The following is an 18270-nucleotide window of genomic DNA, read 5'->3' as shown; positions in this document are numbered from 1 at the left end:
GAGCCCTCCAGGCACCCCAACCTCCCCCCTTGTCAGCAAATCTCTGGTAACCCCCAGAGGAGAAAAACACTGAAAAACTCAGGAATATAGCACTTTTATTTCCTGTTCTTAAGCCAGAGGCAAACAACATAAGCATATCCTAAGTACAAACCAACTACTTAGAACAGCCACACACATACCCTGACCTCCCCTGGGATCAGGAAAATGTCTCTCTCTCTCTCTCTGGCCTTGCTTCCTGTTTAACTTGGACTCTTAAGAATGCAACTCTTCCCCCAAACGTTTTAAAGCCAAAAAGACCAGCAGAGGGCACCCTTTCCCTTGGCGGGTGGCGGGGGGGGGGGGGGGGGGGGGGGGGGGGGGGGGGGGCTGCCGCCACATGGGGGCAGCCTTCCTCCTCTCCTTGGCCACTGTGGTTTCAGGCGCCAGGGGGCCCAGCCTCTAACATACGCCTTGCACAGGGGGCTCCAGTGCCCCCTCTTGAACCGGGACTGTCTAACCCAACAAACAACACAGGAACTCATTAACCTGCGGGCAGGACTACCCCAAACTCAGCCCTCTGGCCGCTGATGCCAAATTCCTCAGAGCTTTGCTCTCTCCCAGATAGGTCCTCTTTCTCGGGACGTGGGTGGGAAGACAGCTGGGGCAGCAGTGGAGAGAGGCTCCGAGGCGGAGGGCCTCACACCCTCTCAGCGGCAGAGATGCTCCAGCACGCACTGGTGGGGGGCCCGGGAGGTCTCGGCGCCCAGGAAGTACGGATGTGCGAGGGCGGCCTTGGCGGAGATCCGCCGGCTGGGGTCATACTGCAGGAGTTGCTGGGGAGGAAGGAGGAGGAAAGAGATGGGAGTCTTGGTGTGGCTGGGCCCCCAAGAGGAGTTACCCTCAGGCCCTAGGTGGCGGGCCCCAAACCCCAGGCCGGGTGCCTTCAAGCCAGACCTGCAGGCGACCACCACTTCCCAGCTCGCAAGCCAGTTCTGGACGCTGTCGGAATCAGGGGACCAAGAATGAGTTCTAGTCCAGCCCTGGGAAACCTTCCCCACCTCCTGCAGACCGGAGGCTGAGTCCATCTGTCTTCTCCCTGTCTAAGGTTCCCAGACCTCAGCCCGCGTCTGGTTGCGGCAGACTTCTCGTTCTGTATGGAGAAGGAGAGGGCCCTCCTGTCCAGGGAGCATACCTGAGGGCAGGGCAGGAACTGAGTCCCTGAGCCCCCGGCCAGGCTGTGGACAGACCCCTTGCCTAGAAGCAACCCGGATGGAATGCTAAGCCACTTGGCCGGAGGTGTATGCTGTCTTGCTGGCATTGGGTTGGTAAAGAGACACACACAGGCCTCTGGAAAGATGAAAATACAGCCCCGCCTTCCTCTGGCCCAACTACCAGATTCAAGAGACAAATGTGGCTCTAAATCTTTGTGGGCAAGAAGAGAGGGTTCCATCTGGGGCCTTCTGAGCAGTCTGGCCTGGGCCCAGCCCGATGGGTCAAGATGGTGTAACAGGGGCCCAGACAGCAGGGAGCACCTCGTACGGAGAGTAACCACCGTGGCAGGAGGCGTGCTCGCTGCCTGGGAGAGCTTACGGAGAAAGGGCAGGTATCGCAGCATAAAAACAAAGCTAGCTAGAAGACTGGAGTTTTAAAAGGAGACACGAACACTGGACTCCTCAGGGGAGGGGCCTCCAGACTGAACCATCAGTACGCACAGAGTCAGGGACAGTCAGGGGTCAGAAAAGAGACTCAGAAAGAGGTAGGGTGACACAAGGCGCTGGCTGACAAAGTGGATATTTCTGGTGGGAGCAGCAGCAGCCTTTCTGGGCCTCCCCTGCCCCCGACAGCTGTACCTACCATGAGCAGGTCCTTGCCCTCTGGTCCCAGACCAGGCACAATCTCCTCCAGCCCCTTCCTGCTCCACTTGGGGAAACTGCCCTTATAGTCAGGCAGCTGGGTGACTCCTGGCCACATGGCTTCACTGGGCGTCCCCAGGGTCCGAAAGATTCGAAAGAGCTGGTCAATCTCAGAGTCACCAGGAAACAGGGCTCTACGGGTCACCTGAAATGAGGACGATGGGGGGTGGGGTCCGCTCCTTTGTTCCGCAGAACCCAATACCAGATAAGATATCCTTCCTGGGGCTGTGCTAAGAATCCCGATCGTTTCTGGAATGGGGCCCCATTTCCTCAGTCCCACAACCAGTCCCAAACACCCCTTAATCCACTTCTAATGGGAGCATCAGTGTCCCCTGTCCCCCCGACCCCCAGCAGGACCCTGCCTGTGGCCTCCCCACGTGGCCATGTCTGTCCCTCTCTCTACCATCTCGGCAAAGATGCAGCCAATGCTCCAGATGTCCACGGCGGTGGAGTAGAACTTGCTGCCCAAGAGGATCTCAGGGGCGCGATACCAAAGTGTCACCACCTGTGGGGGGCAAGAAAGCAGCATCATGCAGGGTGGCTGAGTGTTCAGGTGACGGCCCTTCAGGCGTCCTCTCCCCTCCGTCCTGCGGAACCTCGTGGGTGTAGGTGCGTAGGGGCACCCCGAAGGCTCGCGCCAGTCCGAAGTCGGCCAGCTTGATGGCACCCAACTCATTGATGAGCAGATTCTGGGGCTTCAGGTCTCGGTGGATGACCCGGTGAGAGTGGCAGAAACTGACTCCCTGCAGCAGCTGGAAGAGGTAGCTCTGTAATGGCGAGCATGGGAAAGGGCGGGCTGAGCAGACGTGGGGCTGGTGGAGCGGGGCGGTCCCTGGCCTTCCCCTTCCTTCCCTCGCTACCTTGACCAAGTGCAGGGGGAGCTCGGAGGCCGGCATGGAGTCCATGTACTTCTTCAGGTCCTGGCTGAGATACTCAAACACCAGGTAGAGCTTCTTCTCACTGTGCACCACGTCCAGCAGCCTGGCCGGGGTCCACCGGTCACAACGCAGCTCCCGGCTGGACTGGGACGGGCCCAGCTTCCCCGCCTCCTTCCCCACCTCACCTGACGATGTTGGGGTGCTTAAGCTCTTTGAGCAGGGAGATCTCCCTGATGGCAGTGCTTGGGACTCCCTCAGTTTCCCTACAGGAAAGGAGGGTACTGCAGTGGAGGCAGGGAGCCAAAAAGGCGGGGGGAGGTCACCTATGTGTTCTGTATTCCAGAAGGATGGCCCGGACCCCAGTGCCGGGGCGCTGTGGTCCTCAGCACATACTACCACCAAGACCAAGCCCCGGCAAAGCGTGGCGGGAATGAGGAGGGCTGCACCTCTGAGCACCACCGCCCCCTTCCCGCTGTAACTGCGCACACTCAGAAGTGCAATTGAATGTAAAACCCTGAGGTGAGGGACGGGACAGGGGTCACCCTCGGGGCCAGTGTGTCCCAGGGGCCCTCTGGGCACTCACAAATCCAGCCTGATCTTCTTGAGGGCCACAAGCTGCCCTGTCTCCTTGTTCTTGGCCTTATACACCACCCCATAGGTGCCCTCTCCGATCTTCTCTACCTTCTGGAACACATCCATAGCCGCAGAGCTGCCCAGGAAACAAAGTGCGCCTGGGGCATTCACTGGCACACTCAGCGCCCCCCACTGCCCGTCCAGCCCACCCCTGCCCAGGCCCAGGCCCGCCTCTGCCCCGCTCAGCCCCGGGAGCTCATCCCCAGCCCAGACCTCCCCCGGCCCAGGCAGGAAAGTGTCTGGCTACGGAGTGCAGGAGGGCCCAAACTTCTCAAAAGACCCCCCCCACCCCCACCCCCGGCTTTCCCTGCCAGCCCCAGGCTCTGGGGGCAAAGGCCACCCACAAGGGTGGCCTGAGGGGCCGGGGTCAGCTCAGGGCAGAGGTCGGTGGTCCGAAGGGAGTTCTGAAGCCACAGTCCTGCCCTAGGCCGCAAGGCCAGGGTGAGGGGCTGGGCCTCAACTGTTTGGAGATGCCTGGCCTCCTGTGAGGGCAGAACCTCAGTGGGGACAGCCCCCTTGCATCCCGGGCCCCCCACCCGGGCCCTGGGGGTCCCTAGCACCACCCCCCTGGTAACCCCAGCCCAGAATTCACCAGAAACCCTGCGCTCCTGGAGCTTCACTGCTAACAGGCTGCTGGCTCCCCAGCTCCCCCTCCTGGTCCCCGCCGGCGCTGCACCACGTGCACACAGTACAAGGTCTCCCCCCTCTGGGGTTTTTATTCATGAGGACTTTCCAGAACCCTCCATATTTCCACTCGAGGCTCAGGCCCCAGCACCCCACGGTGCAGCCTCCCGCAGGGTGTCTGGAACAATCCAGTTAGCCACCCCACCCCACCCCCGACCACTTCTCTGCAGCTCCAGACAAAGGCTGTCACTTCCTGGGGAAGGTCCTGCATCTTCTCTGCAGCGGCTCTAGCATCTCAGGGGGCTTGACTCAGGGGCAGGTCTGGGGGGCACAGTTGTCAGGAACTGCCACTTGCTGCTGGCTGCTGTCCCTCTCCTGCTGGTACCTCCTCTGCTCCCGGACGGCTTGTTCTAACAAGGGTAGATTCATTCCTTCCACACAAGTCAGCACCCGGGCCTTCACCACAGAGCCTCCGTCTGAAAGACACCAGCATAAGGCACTAGCAGTGACTGACCCATGTGTCAGCCACACATCTTACAGATGCCTTCCGGCTGTTTCCCTGGCCTTGCTCTCAGGCCCGAGTTTTGACAGGATGAGTTTGAGGGATAGCATGTGGCGTCCCGGTAATTTTCCTACGAGGGCTTCAGAACTGTGGCCCTGCCACACACAGTTAGCACACGTCTGGAACTTAGGGGACAGCCTGAAAGTCCCACTTCTGCATGGAGGAAGGGCCAGGTAGATGTACCACCCTCTGCTTCCCTCCTTGGTTGTCGGTTTTGTTTTTATTTTGTTTTTTTTTTAAAGTAGGCTCCACAGCCAGCATGATGCCCAGTGTGGGGCTTGAACTCACGACCCTGAGATCAAGCCCTGAGCTGAGATCAAGATTCAGATGCTTAACCGACTGAGCCACTCAGGTGCCCCACCTTTGTCGTCTTAATTCCTGCCACCTTCTCTGTAAGACCCACGTGCCTGGGGTTGAGGAGGGTCTCAGTCACCCTCCTAGTTTTCCATTTGTCCTAAGGGAAGGGCCCCCGTGGTATACTGGGCCCACTGGCATTGGAAATTGGGGCAAAGAGAACCCCATAATTAGTCAATCCAAGGGATTACACTTGGCCTTATAGGGTCAGGTTATCCCACCCTGGATGAGGGGCTGGGAGGTACTCCTAGCATAGGCTGTTGACCTGATGGAAAGATGTTGGCATGCAGGTGACATCAAGCAGGAAAGACACGTGGGGTTTACCCTAACAGTTTCTTTTTTTCATCCATTTTTTTTTTATGCTCTCTGGGCACGTCATGAATACATTCAATGTTCTAGGACATTATCCTGTCTTCTTCTGATGCAGTTTTGAGGTAGAGGCTCTCTGGTTAGATAAGTCTATGCCTAGGCTTCCTTCTAGTCTAGACCACTTTCTCTTTTTTTTTTCCCCTCTTTCTCCTTCCTTCCTTCCTTCCTTCCGGCTCTGCTCTCAATGTGGGGCTTGAACTCACAACTCCGAGATCAAGAATTGCACACTGTAGGGGCACCTGGGTGGCTTAGTCGGTTAAGCGTCTGACTTTCGCTTTGGTCATGATCTCTCTGTTTGTGGGTTCGAGCCCCGCTTCGGGCTCTGTGCTGACTGCCAGCTCAGAGCCTGGAGCCTGTTTCAGTCTGTGACTCCGTCTCTCTCTGACCCTCCCCTGCTCACGCTGTCTCTCTCTCTCTCTCCTAGAAATAAATAAAACATTAAAAAAAAAAAAGAATTGCACACTGTACCGACTGAGCCAGCCAGGCACCCCTAGACCACCTTAAAAAAAAAAACTTGTTTAATGTTTACTTATTTTTGAGAGAGACAGAACGAGAAAGAGACAGCACTAGCAGAAGTAGGGCAGAGAACGAAGGAGACACAGAATCCGAAAAAGGCTCCAGGCTCTGAGCTGTTAGCACAGAGCCCGACGCGGGGCTCGAACCCACAAACCGTGAGATCATGACCTGAATGGACGTCCGACGCCTAACAGACTGAGCCACTCAAGCACCCCCTAGACCATTTTCTTGATTTAACATAGACTGGGGGGCAGAATTCAGAATGTTGGACTGTCTAAATTCCAGCCTTCAGGACCGGAAGATGAACTTGTTTGGAACAGGAGGCTGCCTGTGTGTCCTCAGCTTCTACTGGCCCCGGTGCTGGGCAGCAGACAGGACGCAGCCTGAAGAGCAGCGGGCGTGTGGCACTGTCTGGATCTCTCCATCGCTGTAGATGGCTTATACCCATCACTTGGGCCTCTTCAGGAATAGGTGGGTGACAGATACTGATCAACCAAACAGGACATCTGCCAAAATGTCACCTGGCACCGAAAGTCTAGGCCTTTTCTTGTGACACGTGTAGCCCGTACAGGTATCACAGAGCAGAACAAGAACAAAATCTTGTTGGAACAAGAACAAAATCTTGTTGAAACAAGAACAAAACCACAGACCTCATTTACAATTAAAACTACCTGTACCAAGATGTTCTTAGTTATTTGACATGATTTCGCAAGACCTTTTTTTTTTAATAGTTTGTTTATTTTTGAGACAGAAAGAAACAGAGCATGTTGGGGAGGGCAGAGAGAGAGACACAGAATCTGAAACAGGCTCCAGGCTCTGAGCTGTCAGCAAAGAACCTGATGCGGGGCTTGAACCCACGAACCGTGAGATCAGGACCTGAGCCTAAGTCAGACGCTTAACCGACTGAGCCCCCCAGGCGCCCCTTGCAGGACTTTTCTTACAGGAAGCCCATGAGCCCTTTCCTCCCGTCAGCCTGGGGCAACCCTTCCTTCCCTATTTATAGTGAGGAACATGTTGTTTCTCCCTGTGAATGAAAAATGTTATTAAACATGGAAGTGACCTTTAGAAAGATGATTATCACAAAGGACACACTGGGAAAGTCTGTCAGTCCATCTGTGTCAGCCCATCTGCAGAAGGTCTCTGTAACTGGGGTAAAAGCCTTTGAAGAAATGCCGTAGGGAGGGGAGAATAGCGTTTACAAACAAGATGGCCAGGGAGAGAGTCATTTAGGGGAAGTTCCTGGAAGCATAACGAACCCAGAGCAACAGAGACTGGATGCCAAGAACAGTTGGAATGCAGTGGGTGGAGGCATGGGTAGAAAGAAGGGTGATATGAAGAACAGACCTTCTTTCTTTTAAGTGTATTTATTTTGAGAGAGAGTGAGCCTGAGCAGGGAAGGGGTGGAGAGAGAGAATCCCAAGCAGGCTCTGCGCTCTGTGGGGCTCGAACCCTTGCACCGTGAGATCACAACCTGAGCCGAAACCAAGAGCCGGACGCTTAACCGACTGAGCTGCCCAGGCGGCCCAAGAAGAGACCTGCTTTTAGGAAGTTTGCCCAGGCATAGGGCGCCTGGGTGGCTTAGTCGGTTAAGCGTCCGACTTTCGCTTAGGGCATGATCTCGCGGTTCGTGGGTTCGAGCCCCGCGTCGGGCTCTGTGCTGACTGCCAGCTCAGAGCCTGGAGCCTGTTTCAGTCTGTGACTCCCTCTCTCTCTGACTCTCCTCTGTTCACGCTGTCTCTCTCTCCTAGAAATAAATAAAACATTAAAAAAAAAAAAAAAAAAAAGGAAGTTTGCCCAGGCAGAGAAAGAAGGTCACAGCGAGGCAGGGATACAGAGCAGAGGAGAACACTGTTATTTTAATGGAGAAGAAGCTTGAGTGATTTATATGCTGACAGGGAAGAAGCAGTGGGAACAGGTTAGGGATTCAGTTGGGAGAGCAAAGTCCCCACGGAGGGCAGGCTGTTGTCACAGCACAGGGGCTGAGCCGCAGGGAGGTCGGACCCTTCTCCCTCGCAGATAAGAAAGAAACATCTGTGGGTGTGTACGCAGGTAATTTAAGATTTCACCCTTGACACAAGAGGTAAGGTAATCTGCCAAAGAAGCCTGGAGGTGATGAAGTAGACGTGTGACAGGGAGTGGCTGAAGCAGCTGTGGTGGATCACGATCACGGGGGCGGTGTTGCTGATTGGGACGCGCGGAAGACCCAGCGCAGTGAGACACCTCGAAATCGTCATGCTGGGATCCACGGAGTGGGCGAACCTGCTCCATCAGCCGTCGGTGGGACCCTAGAGGGCGGAGGTTGGGGGTTGGTCAGGCCGCTGTGATGGAAGCGTGGGCAGGGAAACTTCTGCCAGCGGAGGAGGGGCTGCCCTCAGCATGAGGCGGGGCTCGAGTGGGGGGGAGGGGGTGGGAGAAAAGGCATGAGTCCCAAGTCCACAGGTCCTGTGGCACTGCAGGGGCGAGAGCAGCAGACAGATACCAGGCCGCCCAGCCCGGCCGCAGGGGTGTGGCCATGGGAGGCAGAAGTGGGGCAAGAGGCGCCTGCGAGCAGAACTGGTCGTCCATCTGTCCTGTCTTTCCTCAGAGAAGGATAAAGTTTCACAATGGCAAACCCAAGCCCCACGCCTCCGGGTCTGGTGGTGGGAGGGACCTGGGAGGCAGACGACGCGCCACACGGGGACCGGAGGAGAGCTAGAGTCCTGGGGAGGAGCTGGGTTCCAGGCAAGTCCCAGTGAAGGTGAGAGCATAAAAAGGAGTCTTTCAGGGAGGAGAGAAGGTTCTAGAGAACACAGCAGGAAGGCTTGTAAGGGAACTACGGTCAGCTGGAAAAAAAAACCAGGCAGGTGGAGTTTATGGGGTTTAGGGCGAGGGCCCTAGGGCAGCGCTCTCGCTGCAGGCGAGGTCACGGGCAGCCTAGGAATTCTAGGGACTCTGGAGCAGCACTGGGGGAAAGCCTGCATCCCCAAGCCTCAATCCCCGGGCAGGACGCCTTTGGGCCCTTAGATGGTGTCCAAAGGACATGTCCCAGCCAGCGGGTTTCTGATGTGGCTTCACCTTTCGGTTCTCCTTGGCTAGCTAGCTACGTGTACAAATTTCAGAACGTGGACTTAGGTAACCTCTCGTCTGTCCTTGGAACAGCTAAGCTTGCCAAAGAGCATATCTTGTGTCTAGTTGATCTTTGTGGCCCCAAGAACTTGGAATCTGGCCAGGACAGGGCATACAGAGGAGGTTTGAAAGCAGCCACACAGGAACGTCGCCATCTATGTGGATCAGCGGGCACCTCCAGGCTCGGCCAACACTCTGCCCCTCCCTCCTCACCGCTGTCTTTCCTTCTGTGTGTCCGTTGCAAATGGGGAGCATGTTTTATTCAGAAATTAGAAATTTAGGGGAAGCTTAAAAATTTTTTTTTAATGTTCATTAATTTTTGAGAGACTGAGAGACAGAGTGCAAGCAGGAGAGGGGCAGAGAGAGAGGGAGACACAGAATCCGAAGCAGGTTGCAGGTTCTGAGCTGTCAGCACGGAGCCCGATGCGGGGCTTGAACCCACGAGCGCGAGCTCATGACCTGAGCCGAAGTAGGATACTTAACTGATTGAGCCACCCAGGTGCCCTGAAACATGAAGCAGTAAAGTAGCCAGAGCTTAGGGAGATTGCTGGTTGATCTGAGATCTGATTATTCAGGTTCCATTTTGGGGAGCGGGGGACAAAGACACTGAGAGTGGTACTGTCTGTGCCTTCAAAGTGCGTCACAGCGCAGGTGTGAGACTGACCAATCTGCTTCCACTGAGTCGGGCTTATGGGGCAGGTCTGGGTGCTGCTGGCTGACTCCAGCTTTGCAAGGTTCAACGGGAGCAGCCAGTGATAAGATCGACTGATCATTGCCTGGATTCGTTATTTCATCAGGGCTTTCAAAGAGGTGCCTCTCGAAGTTTCCTGCGTTTATTGACTGTGATTCTTCCCTAAAGAACCTTTTCTTCTCTTCGACCCTGTGCTGTCCCTGAACTACACTCAGGAAAAGGCAGGAAACAGAAGGTTTAATGCAACCAGGAGGAAACAATCGGCCAATTCCAGACCCGAGTTCTCTAATAAATGACATTTAAAAAAGACAACTATTACAAGAGACTTGGGGTATGTAACCCAAATGCAATATACAGACTTGGGATCTTGATCTGAACTAACCGATTTTAAACTGAGAAGAACAGATACTACACTTGATCTTAGCCAAAAGGCTGAGAAGCGATGAACTAAGCAATTTTAAAAAGCCAATAAGGGGCGCCTGGGTGGCTCAGTCGCTTAAAGCGTCTGACTTCGGCTCAGGTCAAGATCTCGTGGTTCATGAGTTCAGGCCCTGTGTCAGGCTCTTCACTCTCACTGAGGAGCTGGCTTCACATCCTCTGTCTCTCCCTTTCTCTCTCTCAAAAATAAACATTAAAAAAAAAAAAAAGCCATGGAGAGGAGGAGAGTGAACACGGACAAACAGATATCAAGGAACAGCTATTTTGTTGAGTATGATTGTGGTAATGTTGGAGACGTAGGAGGTGTTTCTGGGTACACAAAATAACAGATTTGCTCTACCAGACACCAACAGAACGAATAAATAAATGCAGGCAGTGTAGTATAAATGCAGAAAGAGTAGACTACGGATTCCTGCTGAATCTGGGTGATGGGCACAGACAGGGAGGTCCATTCTACCATTTCACTTGTGCACATTTGATTTGAAAATATTAAATTTAAAAAATTATATGGGTTGAACTTACACACGGTTTTTTTCCATTTTTCTTCCTGCAAGTAATTCTAAATATCCACGCCAGCTCCTGCTCTCATCCTGGCCTGCCATCCTGAGTTTCAACCCCTCTCCGGATTTGCAATCAGGCCTTAGCACCCCAGACCCTGGGTGGTGGGCTCCTGACAGCTCCCAGGATTCACTGCAGGGCCGGGGGTACAGGGAAAAGCCTCAGGTGATCCAGGACTGCAGTCAAAGTGGAAATCATTTGTGCAAAAGCCCTTTGTACCTATTCGCAGGCCCCTCCTGATGCCTCTCTCAAATCAACAGGAGGGAAGGAGCTCTGTGAGCTCAAAGGCTTAAGCCTGAGTAAAGATTAACTATTATGAAATCAAAGATAATTAAAGTAAACACCATTAAATAACATTTCTTCTAGTATATTTCATCCAGAGTTAAAAACCACCGTGACTTTTAGAAAGAAAGTTGATGGTGTAAAGCAAGAAACATACATGTTTGTATCCTTTGATAGAGCAATTCTACGTTCAGGAAACTATTTTGAAGAAATACTCAGAAAATGGATAAAGATTAGTGCCGAAAGGCATTAACTGTAGCATTTTTAATATGTCTCAATATAGATAGATTTTTTAAAAATTATTTTTACCCCTCTGGCTATAAAAACATACATTTTTGGGGTATCTGGATGGCTCAGTAGGTTAAGCATGTGACCCCTTTTTTTTTTTTAACTTTTTAAAAACTATTTATTTATTTTTGAGAGAAAGACAGTGTGAGCTTAGTAGGGGCAGAGGGAAGGAGACAGAATAAAGCAGGCTCCAAGCTCTGAGATGTCAGCACAGAGCCTGACACAGGCCTAGAACTCACAAATCATGAGGTCATGACCTGAGCCAAAGTTAGACCTGAGCCAAAGTTAGGCGCTTAACCAACTAAGCCGCCCATGCGCCCCCGACTCTTGGTTTCAGCCCAGGTCTTAATCTCGCAGTTCATGGATTTGAGCCATGTGCTCACATCACAGAGCCTGCTTGGGATTTTCCCTTTCTTTCTTTGCCTTTCCCCCACTCACGCTTGCGCTCTCTCTCTCTCTCAAAATATTCAATTAAAAACAGTTTTAAAGGAAGATGAAATAAAAGCAATATGTTTTCACTGTAAAATGCTAATACAAATACAAAGAACCCCACAATCCTACCGCTCAGAAAAACTACTATTAACATTTCGATGAATAATTTTTCAAACTTCCATGTATACAAAAAAATGTATATTGGGGTGCCTGGCTGGCTCAGTTGGTAGAGCAGGTGACTCTTGACCTCAGGGTTGTAAGTTCGAGCCTCATGTTGGATATAGAGATTAGTTAAAAATAAAATCTTTCTTTAAAAAAAGGGCTCTTACAATACATACTGTTTTGTAAACTGCTTTTTCTTAGTAAGATACTATGAACATCTCTTCATGTCAATTGATGAAGATTTACAGCACCATTTAAAACATTTTTTTAACGTTCATTCATTTTTGAGAGACAGAGACAGAGCATGAGTGGGAGAGGGGCAGAGAGAGAGAGGAAGACACAGAATCTGAAGCAGGCTCCAGGCGGACATGGGGCTCGAACTCACAAACTGTGAGATCATGACCTGAGCCGAGGTCAGACGCTTAACCGCCTGAGCCACCCAGGTGCCTCTACAACACCATTTTTAATAGCTGCATAATATCCCACTGACAATATACTATAATTTCTTTAACCAGTCAATGTACAGGATATTTATAAGAGCAAAAAATGGAAACAATATGCATGTTCAATGATCATGTGAATCAAGATACACATCTAATCTATCTATAAAATACAGCTATCAAGTACTATGTCTACACAAATTTTAAAAACATGGGGAAATGTTTATGATGTACGTGAAGCCAAAATAACCAGATACAACATTATGTAGCATGATATCAACTGCGTAAAGGAAGGTGGCATAGGGATGGCCAGAGGGCAAAGCAAAGAATCCATTCAGGTACCTAGGTTTTAAAGAGCAACTTTTGGGGCGCCTGGGTGGCTCAGTCGGTTGAGTGTCCGACTTGGGCTCAGGTCATGATCATATGGTTGGTGGATTCGAGCCCCGCACTGGGCTCTCTGCCGGCAGCACACAGCCTGCTTTGGATCCTCTGTCCCCCTCTCTCTGCCCCTCCCCCACTCTTGTGTGGGTACGCTCGCTCGCTCTCTCTCCCTTTCAAAAATAAACATTAAAAAAAAAAAAAAGAGCAACCTTCAACTCTTGATGCCAGAGAGACTCTCCCCGGTTGCTGATATTCCTTCCTTTCTATTCATCTTAGAAACAGACTTGCTGGGGGGCACCTGGGTGGCTTAGTCGGTTAAGCGTCCGACTCTCGCTTAGGTCATGATCTTGCGGTTCGTGGGTTCGAGCCCTGCGTCGGGCTCTGTGCTGACTGCCAGCTCGGAGCCTGGAGCCTATTTCAGAGTCTGTATCTCCCTCTCTCTCTGACCCTCCCCTGCTCACACTGTCTCTCTCTCTCTCCTAGAAATAAATAAAAAAATATTAAAAAAAAAAAAAAAAGAAATAGACTTGCTGGCCTGTTATTCCAGCTGCATCCTCCCTGAGCCTGGGCTTCCTCATCTGTGAAACAGCAGCAGTAAGACTCAGTGGAAGACCCGGTGGACAGATTCACAAAGATTTAAGCAAACTGTCTAGTACCAGGCCTAGCACGAGGTAAGCCTTCGGAGATGAATGGCTTCTCTCCCCACTCACTTCCCTAGGGCAGGTCCACTGAGCCGGATCACATCCGTTGCCCATGACTCTTGAACTTGTGGGCTGCTTTGGAAGGAAAGTTAACCCCAGTTGAGGGCCCCCACCGTCCTAACTGGAGACTGTCCCGCTCAGGCCCCACAGTGAAGAGAGCATGGGAGGCCACGGCTTACCCTGGCGCTCCAGCTCCCCGAGGACAAGGTACATGGAGTCCAGCTGGGCTTGGAATGGCTCCACCAACTTGGTACAGACCAGGATCTGGTGCTCGTCAGACCCGTGCTGGGCCCTCAAGGTGACTCGGGACTGTGCCATGTCATAGAGGCATAACCTGCAGGTCAGGAAAGGCGTGGTCATTGGTATCCACACACAGAACAAACACAAAGAGTTCAAACAGTTCCAGGAGCCCAGTGAACCCAGGGGACTCTGATCAGAGAAATAAAAATGGCAGCAACAAGTGAGAAAAATTGTTTTCAGTCTGCATTGTTAAGATATCTTTTTAAAAAATTTTTTGTTTATTTATTTATTTTTGAGAGAGAGAGAGAGCAAGCAAGCATGAGCTGGGGAGGGGCACAGAGGGAGAGGGAGACACAGAATGCGAAGCAGGCTCCTGAGCTGTCAGCACAGAGCCCGACGCAGGGCTCGAACCCACAAACCATGAGATCCTGACCTGAACCAAAGTTGGATGCTCAGCCGACTGAGCCCCCCAGGTGCCCCTACATTGTTAAGATATCAATTTTATGCATTACGAGGCACCTGTTTAACGAGTGTTGACAAAAGTATACACTTAATGTAGCCACCACCCTAGTTAAGATTCATCACATTTCGGGGCACCTGGGTGGCTCAGTCAGTTGAGGTCCAACTTCGGCTCTGGTCATGATCTCACCGTTCGTGGGTTCAGGCCCCTCATCAGGCTTTGGGCTGACAACACGGAGCCTGCTTTGGATTCTGTCTCCCGCTCTCTCTGCCCCTCCTCCACTTGTGCGCACGTGCTCTCTCTGTCTCAAAAATAAATATTTTTTAAAAATCCTCTAAAAAAAGATTTGGCACATTTCTATCGCCCCCAAAAGGTCCCTTGTGCCACTATGAAATCAGTCTCCACATCAAGCACCTCATATAAATAGAATCACAGCAATACGTATTCTTTTGTGTCTAGCTTTTCAGTCCGCAGAATGGTTTTGAGGTTCACTTATGCTGTTGGGTAAATCAGTGGTTTATTCCTTTTATTGCTCAGTCAGACTCCGTTGAAATTATTAAAAATAATTTGTTTGGGGTGCCTGGGTGGCTCAGTTGATTAAGCGTCCAGCTCTTGATATCAGCTCAGGTCATGATTCCAGGGTCGTGGGATTGAGTGTGGAACCTGCTTAAGATTCTTTCTCTCTCTCTCTCTCCACACCCCCCACCCCCAACCCCTGCCCTTCTCCCACTTGCACGCACATGCTTTCTCTCTCTCTTAAAAAAAAAAAAAAAAAAAAAAAGTGTAGGGGGACCTGGGTGGCTCAGTTGGTTAAGCGTCCGAATTTGGCTTAGGTCACGATATCGCAGTTCATGGGTTCAAGCCCCGCATCAGGCTCTGTGCTGACAGCTCAGAGCCTGGAGCCTGCTTCGGATTCTGTGTCTCCCTCCCTCTCTGTCCCTCCCCTGCTCGTGCTCTGTCCCTCTCTCTCAAAAATAAAACATTTAAAAAATAATTTAATTATTAATTAAGCATTTAATAAAATAAAATAAAATATGCACAAGTCTTGGTGCAGACATGTTTTCATTTCTCTTGAGTACATATCTAGGAGCGGAATAGCTGGATCATGTAAATGCATGCTTATATACGTATATAATTCGTTTTAATTTAAGTAATTTCTTATACCCAATGTGGGGGTTGAACTCATAACCTTGAGATCCTAAGAGTTTCATGCTCTATGGACTGAGCCAGCCAGACACCCCATTAGAAGTATGTTCACCTTTTAAATCTTTTCTTTCTTTCTTTCTCTTTCTTTCTTTCTTTCTTTCTTTCTTTCTTTCTTTTCTTTCTTTTCTTTCTTTTCTTTCTTTTCTTTCTTTTCTTTCTTTCTTTCTTTCTTTCTTTCTTTCTTTCATTTTATTTTAAAGAGAGAGAGAGAGAGACTGGGAGCAGGAGAGAGGAACAAAGGGAGAGAGGGAGAGAATCTCAAGCAGGTTTCACACTCCGTGTAGAGCCCTATGTGGGGCTTGATCCCATAACCCTGGGATCACGACCTGAGCTGAAATCAGAGTCAGAGGCTCAACCAACTGAGCCACTTAGGAGCCCGTGTCTAGCTTTTAAAGAAACTGCGAACCTGTTTTCCAAAACACTTGTGCCATTTTACATTCCTACCAGGAGTGTGTGGGAGTTCTAGCTGCTCCACACCCTCATCAGCATTTGCTTTTGTTAGTCTGCTTTAAAAATTTTTATAGTTTATTTATTTTTGAGAGAGCGTGAGAAAGAAGGGGAGGGGCAGAGAGAGAAGGAGAGAGAGGGGGAATCCCAAGCAGGCTCCACACTGTCATCAAAGAGTCTGATGTGGGTCTCAATCTCATGAACCATGAGATCATGACCTGTACCGAAATCAAGAGTCAGACACTTGGGGCGCCTGGGTGGCTCAGAAAGTTAAGTGTCTGACTCGACTTCAGCTCAGGCCATGATCTCATGGTCTGTGAATTTGAGCCCTGCATCAGGCTCTGCACTAACAGTGTGGAGCCTGCCTGGGATTCTCTCTCTCTCTCTCTCTCTCTCTCTCTCCCTCCCTCCCCCACTTGCTCTCTCTCTCAAAATAAATTTAAAAAAAAAGAAAAAGAAAAAGAAAGGAAAGCCTTCTCTTTGGAAAAAAAAAAAAAAGTCAGATGCTTAACCGACAGAACCACCCAGGCATCCTTCATCATGGGTTTGAATTTGCATTTCCCTCATGACTAATGATGCTACACAGATTTTGTACGAACACAGAGCCATCCTCATATTCCTGTGAGTACATACATACACATGAAAATGTGTGAAGTAATCACCAAAAGGGTAGCAGTGGCTGTCTAGACAGTGAGATTACACCTGTTTTTGCTTGCTTTCTTCATACTTTTATCAACTGTCTACATTTTTTACAATGAAAACATATTAGATTTTTAGCATTTAGGGGCACCCGGGTGGCTAAGTCGGTTGAGTGTCCGACTTCGGCTCAGGTCATGATCTCACGGCTTGTGGGTTCGAGCCCCGCATCGGGCTCCGTGCCAACAGCTCAGAGCCTGGAGCCTGCTTCAGATTCCATCTCCCTTTCCCTCTGCACCTCCTCTGCTGACTCTCTATCTCTCCCTCTCTCAAAGTAAATAAACAAACATTTAAAAAATTTTTAAATAAAATAACTAAACACGGGGTGCCTGGCCGGCTCAGGTGAACATGCAACTCTTGATACTGAGGTCGTGAGTCTGAGCCACATGTAAGGGGTAGAGATTACTTAAATAAATAAAACTTGTAAACAGTTCAAAAAAATAACTAGAGAAAATTACAATAAAACTATTTTAGTTGTTTTTTTCTGTCTGTGGAGGCGGGTGGGGAATTGAAACATCCCCCCACCTTGTGAAAAGGCCATTCTCACCTTCCGAATGTTCTCAGTGTGCCTCCGTCGGGAACTTGGCCGGCACTGACTTCCCAGGGGAAGTAGTAGGTCCCAGGTTTGGGCAGCATCTCAGAGCGGAGATGGATTTTTGAAGATTCCTGACAAACCCAGCAGAACACAAGACTGAGATTAGCAGATTCCTGAGACCAGCAGCACGGGAAAGGCTAGTCCCAGTGGGTGGCAGTTTAATATATAAAAAAAGATTTTGGGGCGCCTGGGTGGCTCAGTCAGTTGAGCTTCTGACTTCAGCTCAGGTCATGATTACACAGTTCCTGGGTTCAAGCCCCACCGCAGGCTCTGTACTGACAGCTTAGAGTATGGTGCCTGCTTCGGATTCCATACCTCCCTCTCTCTCTCTCTGCCGTTTCCCGGCCCACACTTTGTCTCTCTCTCACAAAAATAAATAAAAACATTTTAGGACACCTGGGTGCCTCAGTCGGTTAAGCGTCCGACTTCGGCTCAGGTCATGATCTCGTGGTCCATAGGTTCGAGTCCCACCTCGGGCTCTGTGCTGACAGCTCAGAGCCTGGAGCCTGTTTCAGATTCTGTGTCTCCCTCTCTCTCTGCTCCTCCCCTACTCACGCTCTATCCCTCTCTCTCATTATTAAAAAAACATTTAAAAATGTTTTTAATAAAAATATTTAAAAAAATTAAAAAACAGGGCCGCCTGGGTGGCTTAGTCAGTTGGGCGTCCGACTTTTGCTTGGGTCATGATCTCGCGGTTCATGGGTTCGAGCCCCGCGTCGGGCTCTGTGCTGACTGCCAGCTCAGAGCCTGGAGCCTGTTTCAGAGTCTGTGTCTCCCTCTCTCTCTGACCCTCCCCTGCTCACGCTGTCTCTCTCTCTCTCTCTCCTAGAAATAAATAAAAACCATTAAAAAAAAAAAAGTAAATATAAGTAGATATTTATTTTCCCTCTATAGTATACATGCTGTTCTGTATCTTGATTTTTTTCACTTGATATATTTTGACATTCTCTCATAGGTGCACATAAAGGAAGACTTCATTTTTTAAAACTCACCTTTCTTATTTATTTATTTTTAATATTTTTGTTTATTTATTTTTGAGACAGAGAGAGACAGAGCACGAACAGGGGAGGGGCAGAGAGAGAGGGAGACACAGAATTCGAAGGAGGCTCTAGGCTCTGAGCTGTCAGCACAGAGCCCAACATGGGGCTCGAACCCATGAACGGTGAGATCATGACCTGAGCCGAAGTCGGACGCTTAACCGACTAAGCCATCCAGGTGCCTCTGAAATCACCTTTTTATTTTAGAATAGTTTTAGATTTATATTAAAACAAACAAACCCGTAGGGGCGCCTGGGTGGCTCAGTCGGTTAGGCGTCTGACT

General features: G+C 50.5%; 1 protein-coding gene and 1 pseudogene across 2 annotated transcripts; both read right to left on the bottom strand.

The window, feature by feature from the left end:
• Positions 1-78: 78 nt before the first annotated feature.
• On the bottom strand, positions 79-18270 carry LOC120228228 (cyclin-dependent kinase 3). Of its 2 annotated transcripts, XM_039226498.1 has the most exons (12): positions 18228-18270; positions 16903-17021; positions 13486-13640; positions 4413-4503; positions 3354-3479; positions 2956-3033; positions 2753-2873; positions 2489-2659; positions 2296-2397; positions 1834-2037; positions 1038-1129; positions 79-812 (listed from the first exon to the last, which is right to left on the bottom strand). In XM_039226498.1, exons 2-12 carry the CDS (start codon positions 16989-16991, stop codon positions 677-679), a joined length of 1365 nt encoding a protein of 454 aa, XP_039082429.1. In that variant the 5' UTR covers positions 16992-17021; positions 18228-18270; the 3' UTR covers positions 79-676. The 2 variants fall into 2 exon arrangements, with proteins under 2 accessions (XP_039082429.1, XP_039082430.1); XM_039226499.1 differs by lacking the exon at positions 1038-1129.
• Positions 9951-10068, bottom strand: LOC120228310 (annotated as a pseudogene).

This window comes from Hyaena hyaena, unplaced genomic scaffold (genome assembly GCF_003009895.1).
Source record: "Hyaena hyaena isolate Hyena2069 unplaced genomic scaffold, ASM300989v1 scaffold_21, whole genome shotgun sequence".
Taxonomy (NCBI): Eukaryota; Metazoa; Chordata; class Mammalia; order Carnivora; family Hyaenidae; genus Hyaena; species Hyaena hyaena.
This window is presented reverse-complemented; position numbering and strand designations above follow the sequence as displayed.

Excerpts from the sequence above, each read along its gene's own strand:
- LOC120228228 (XM_039226498.1), bottom strand. The coding sequence starts at position 16,991 with ATGCTGCCCAAACCTGGGACCTACTACTTCCCCTGGGAAGTCAGTGCC. Across the intron at positions 3,480-4,412 it reads GCCGTCCGGGAGCAGAGGAG|CTCTGCGGCTATGGATGTGT; the intron begins GTACCAGCAGGA and ends TTTCCTGGGCAG. Across the intron at positions 3,034-3,353 it reads AAGAAGATCAGGCTGGATTT|GGAAACTGAGGGAGTCCCAA; the intron begins GTGAGTGCCCAG and ends CCTTTCCTGTAG.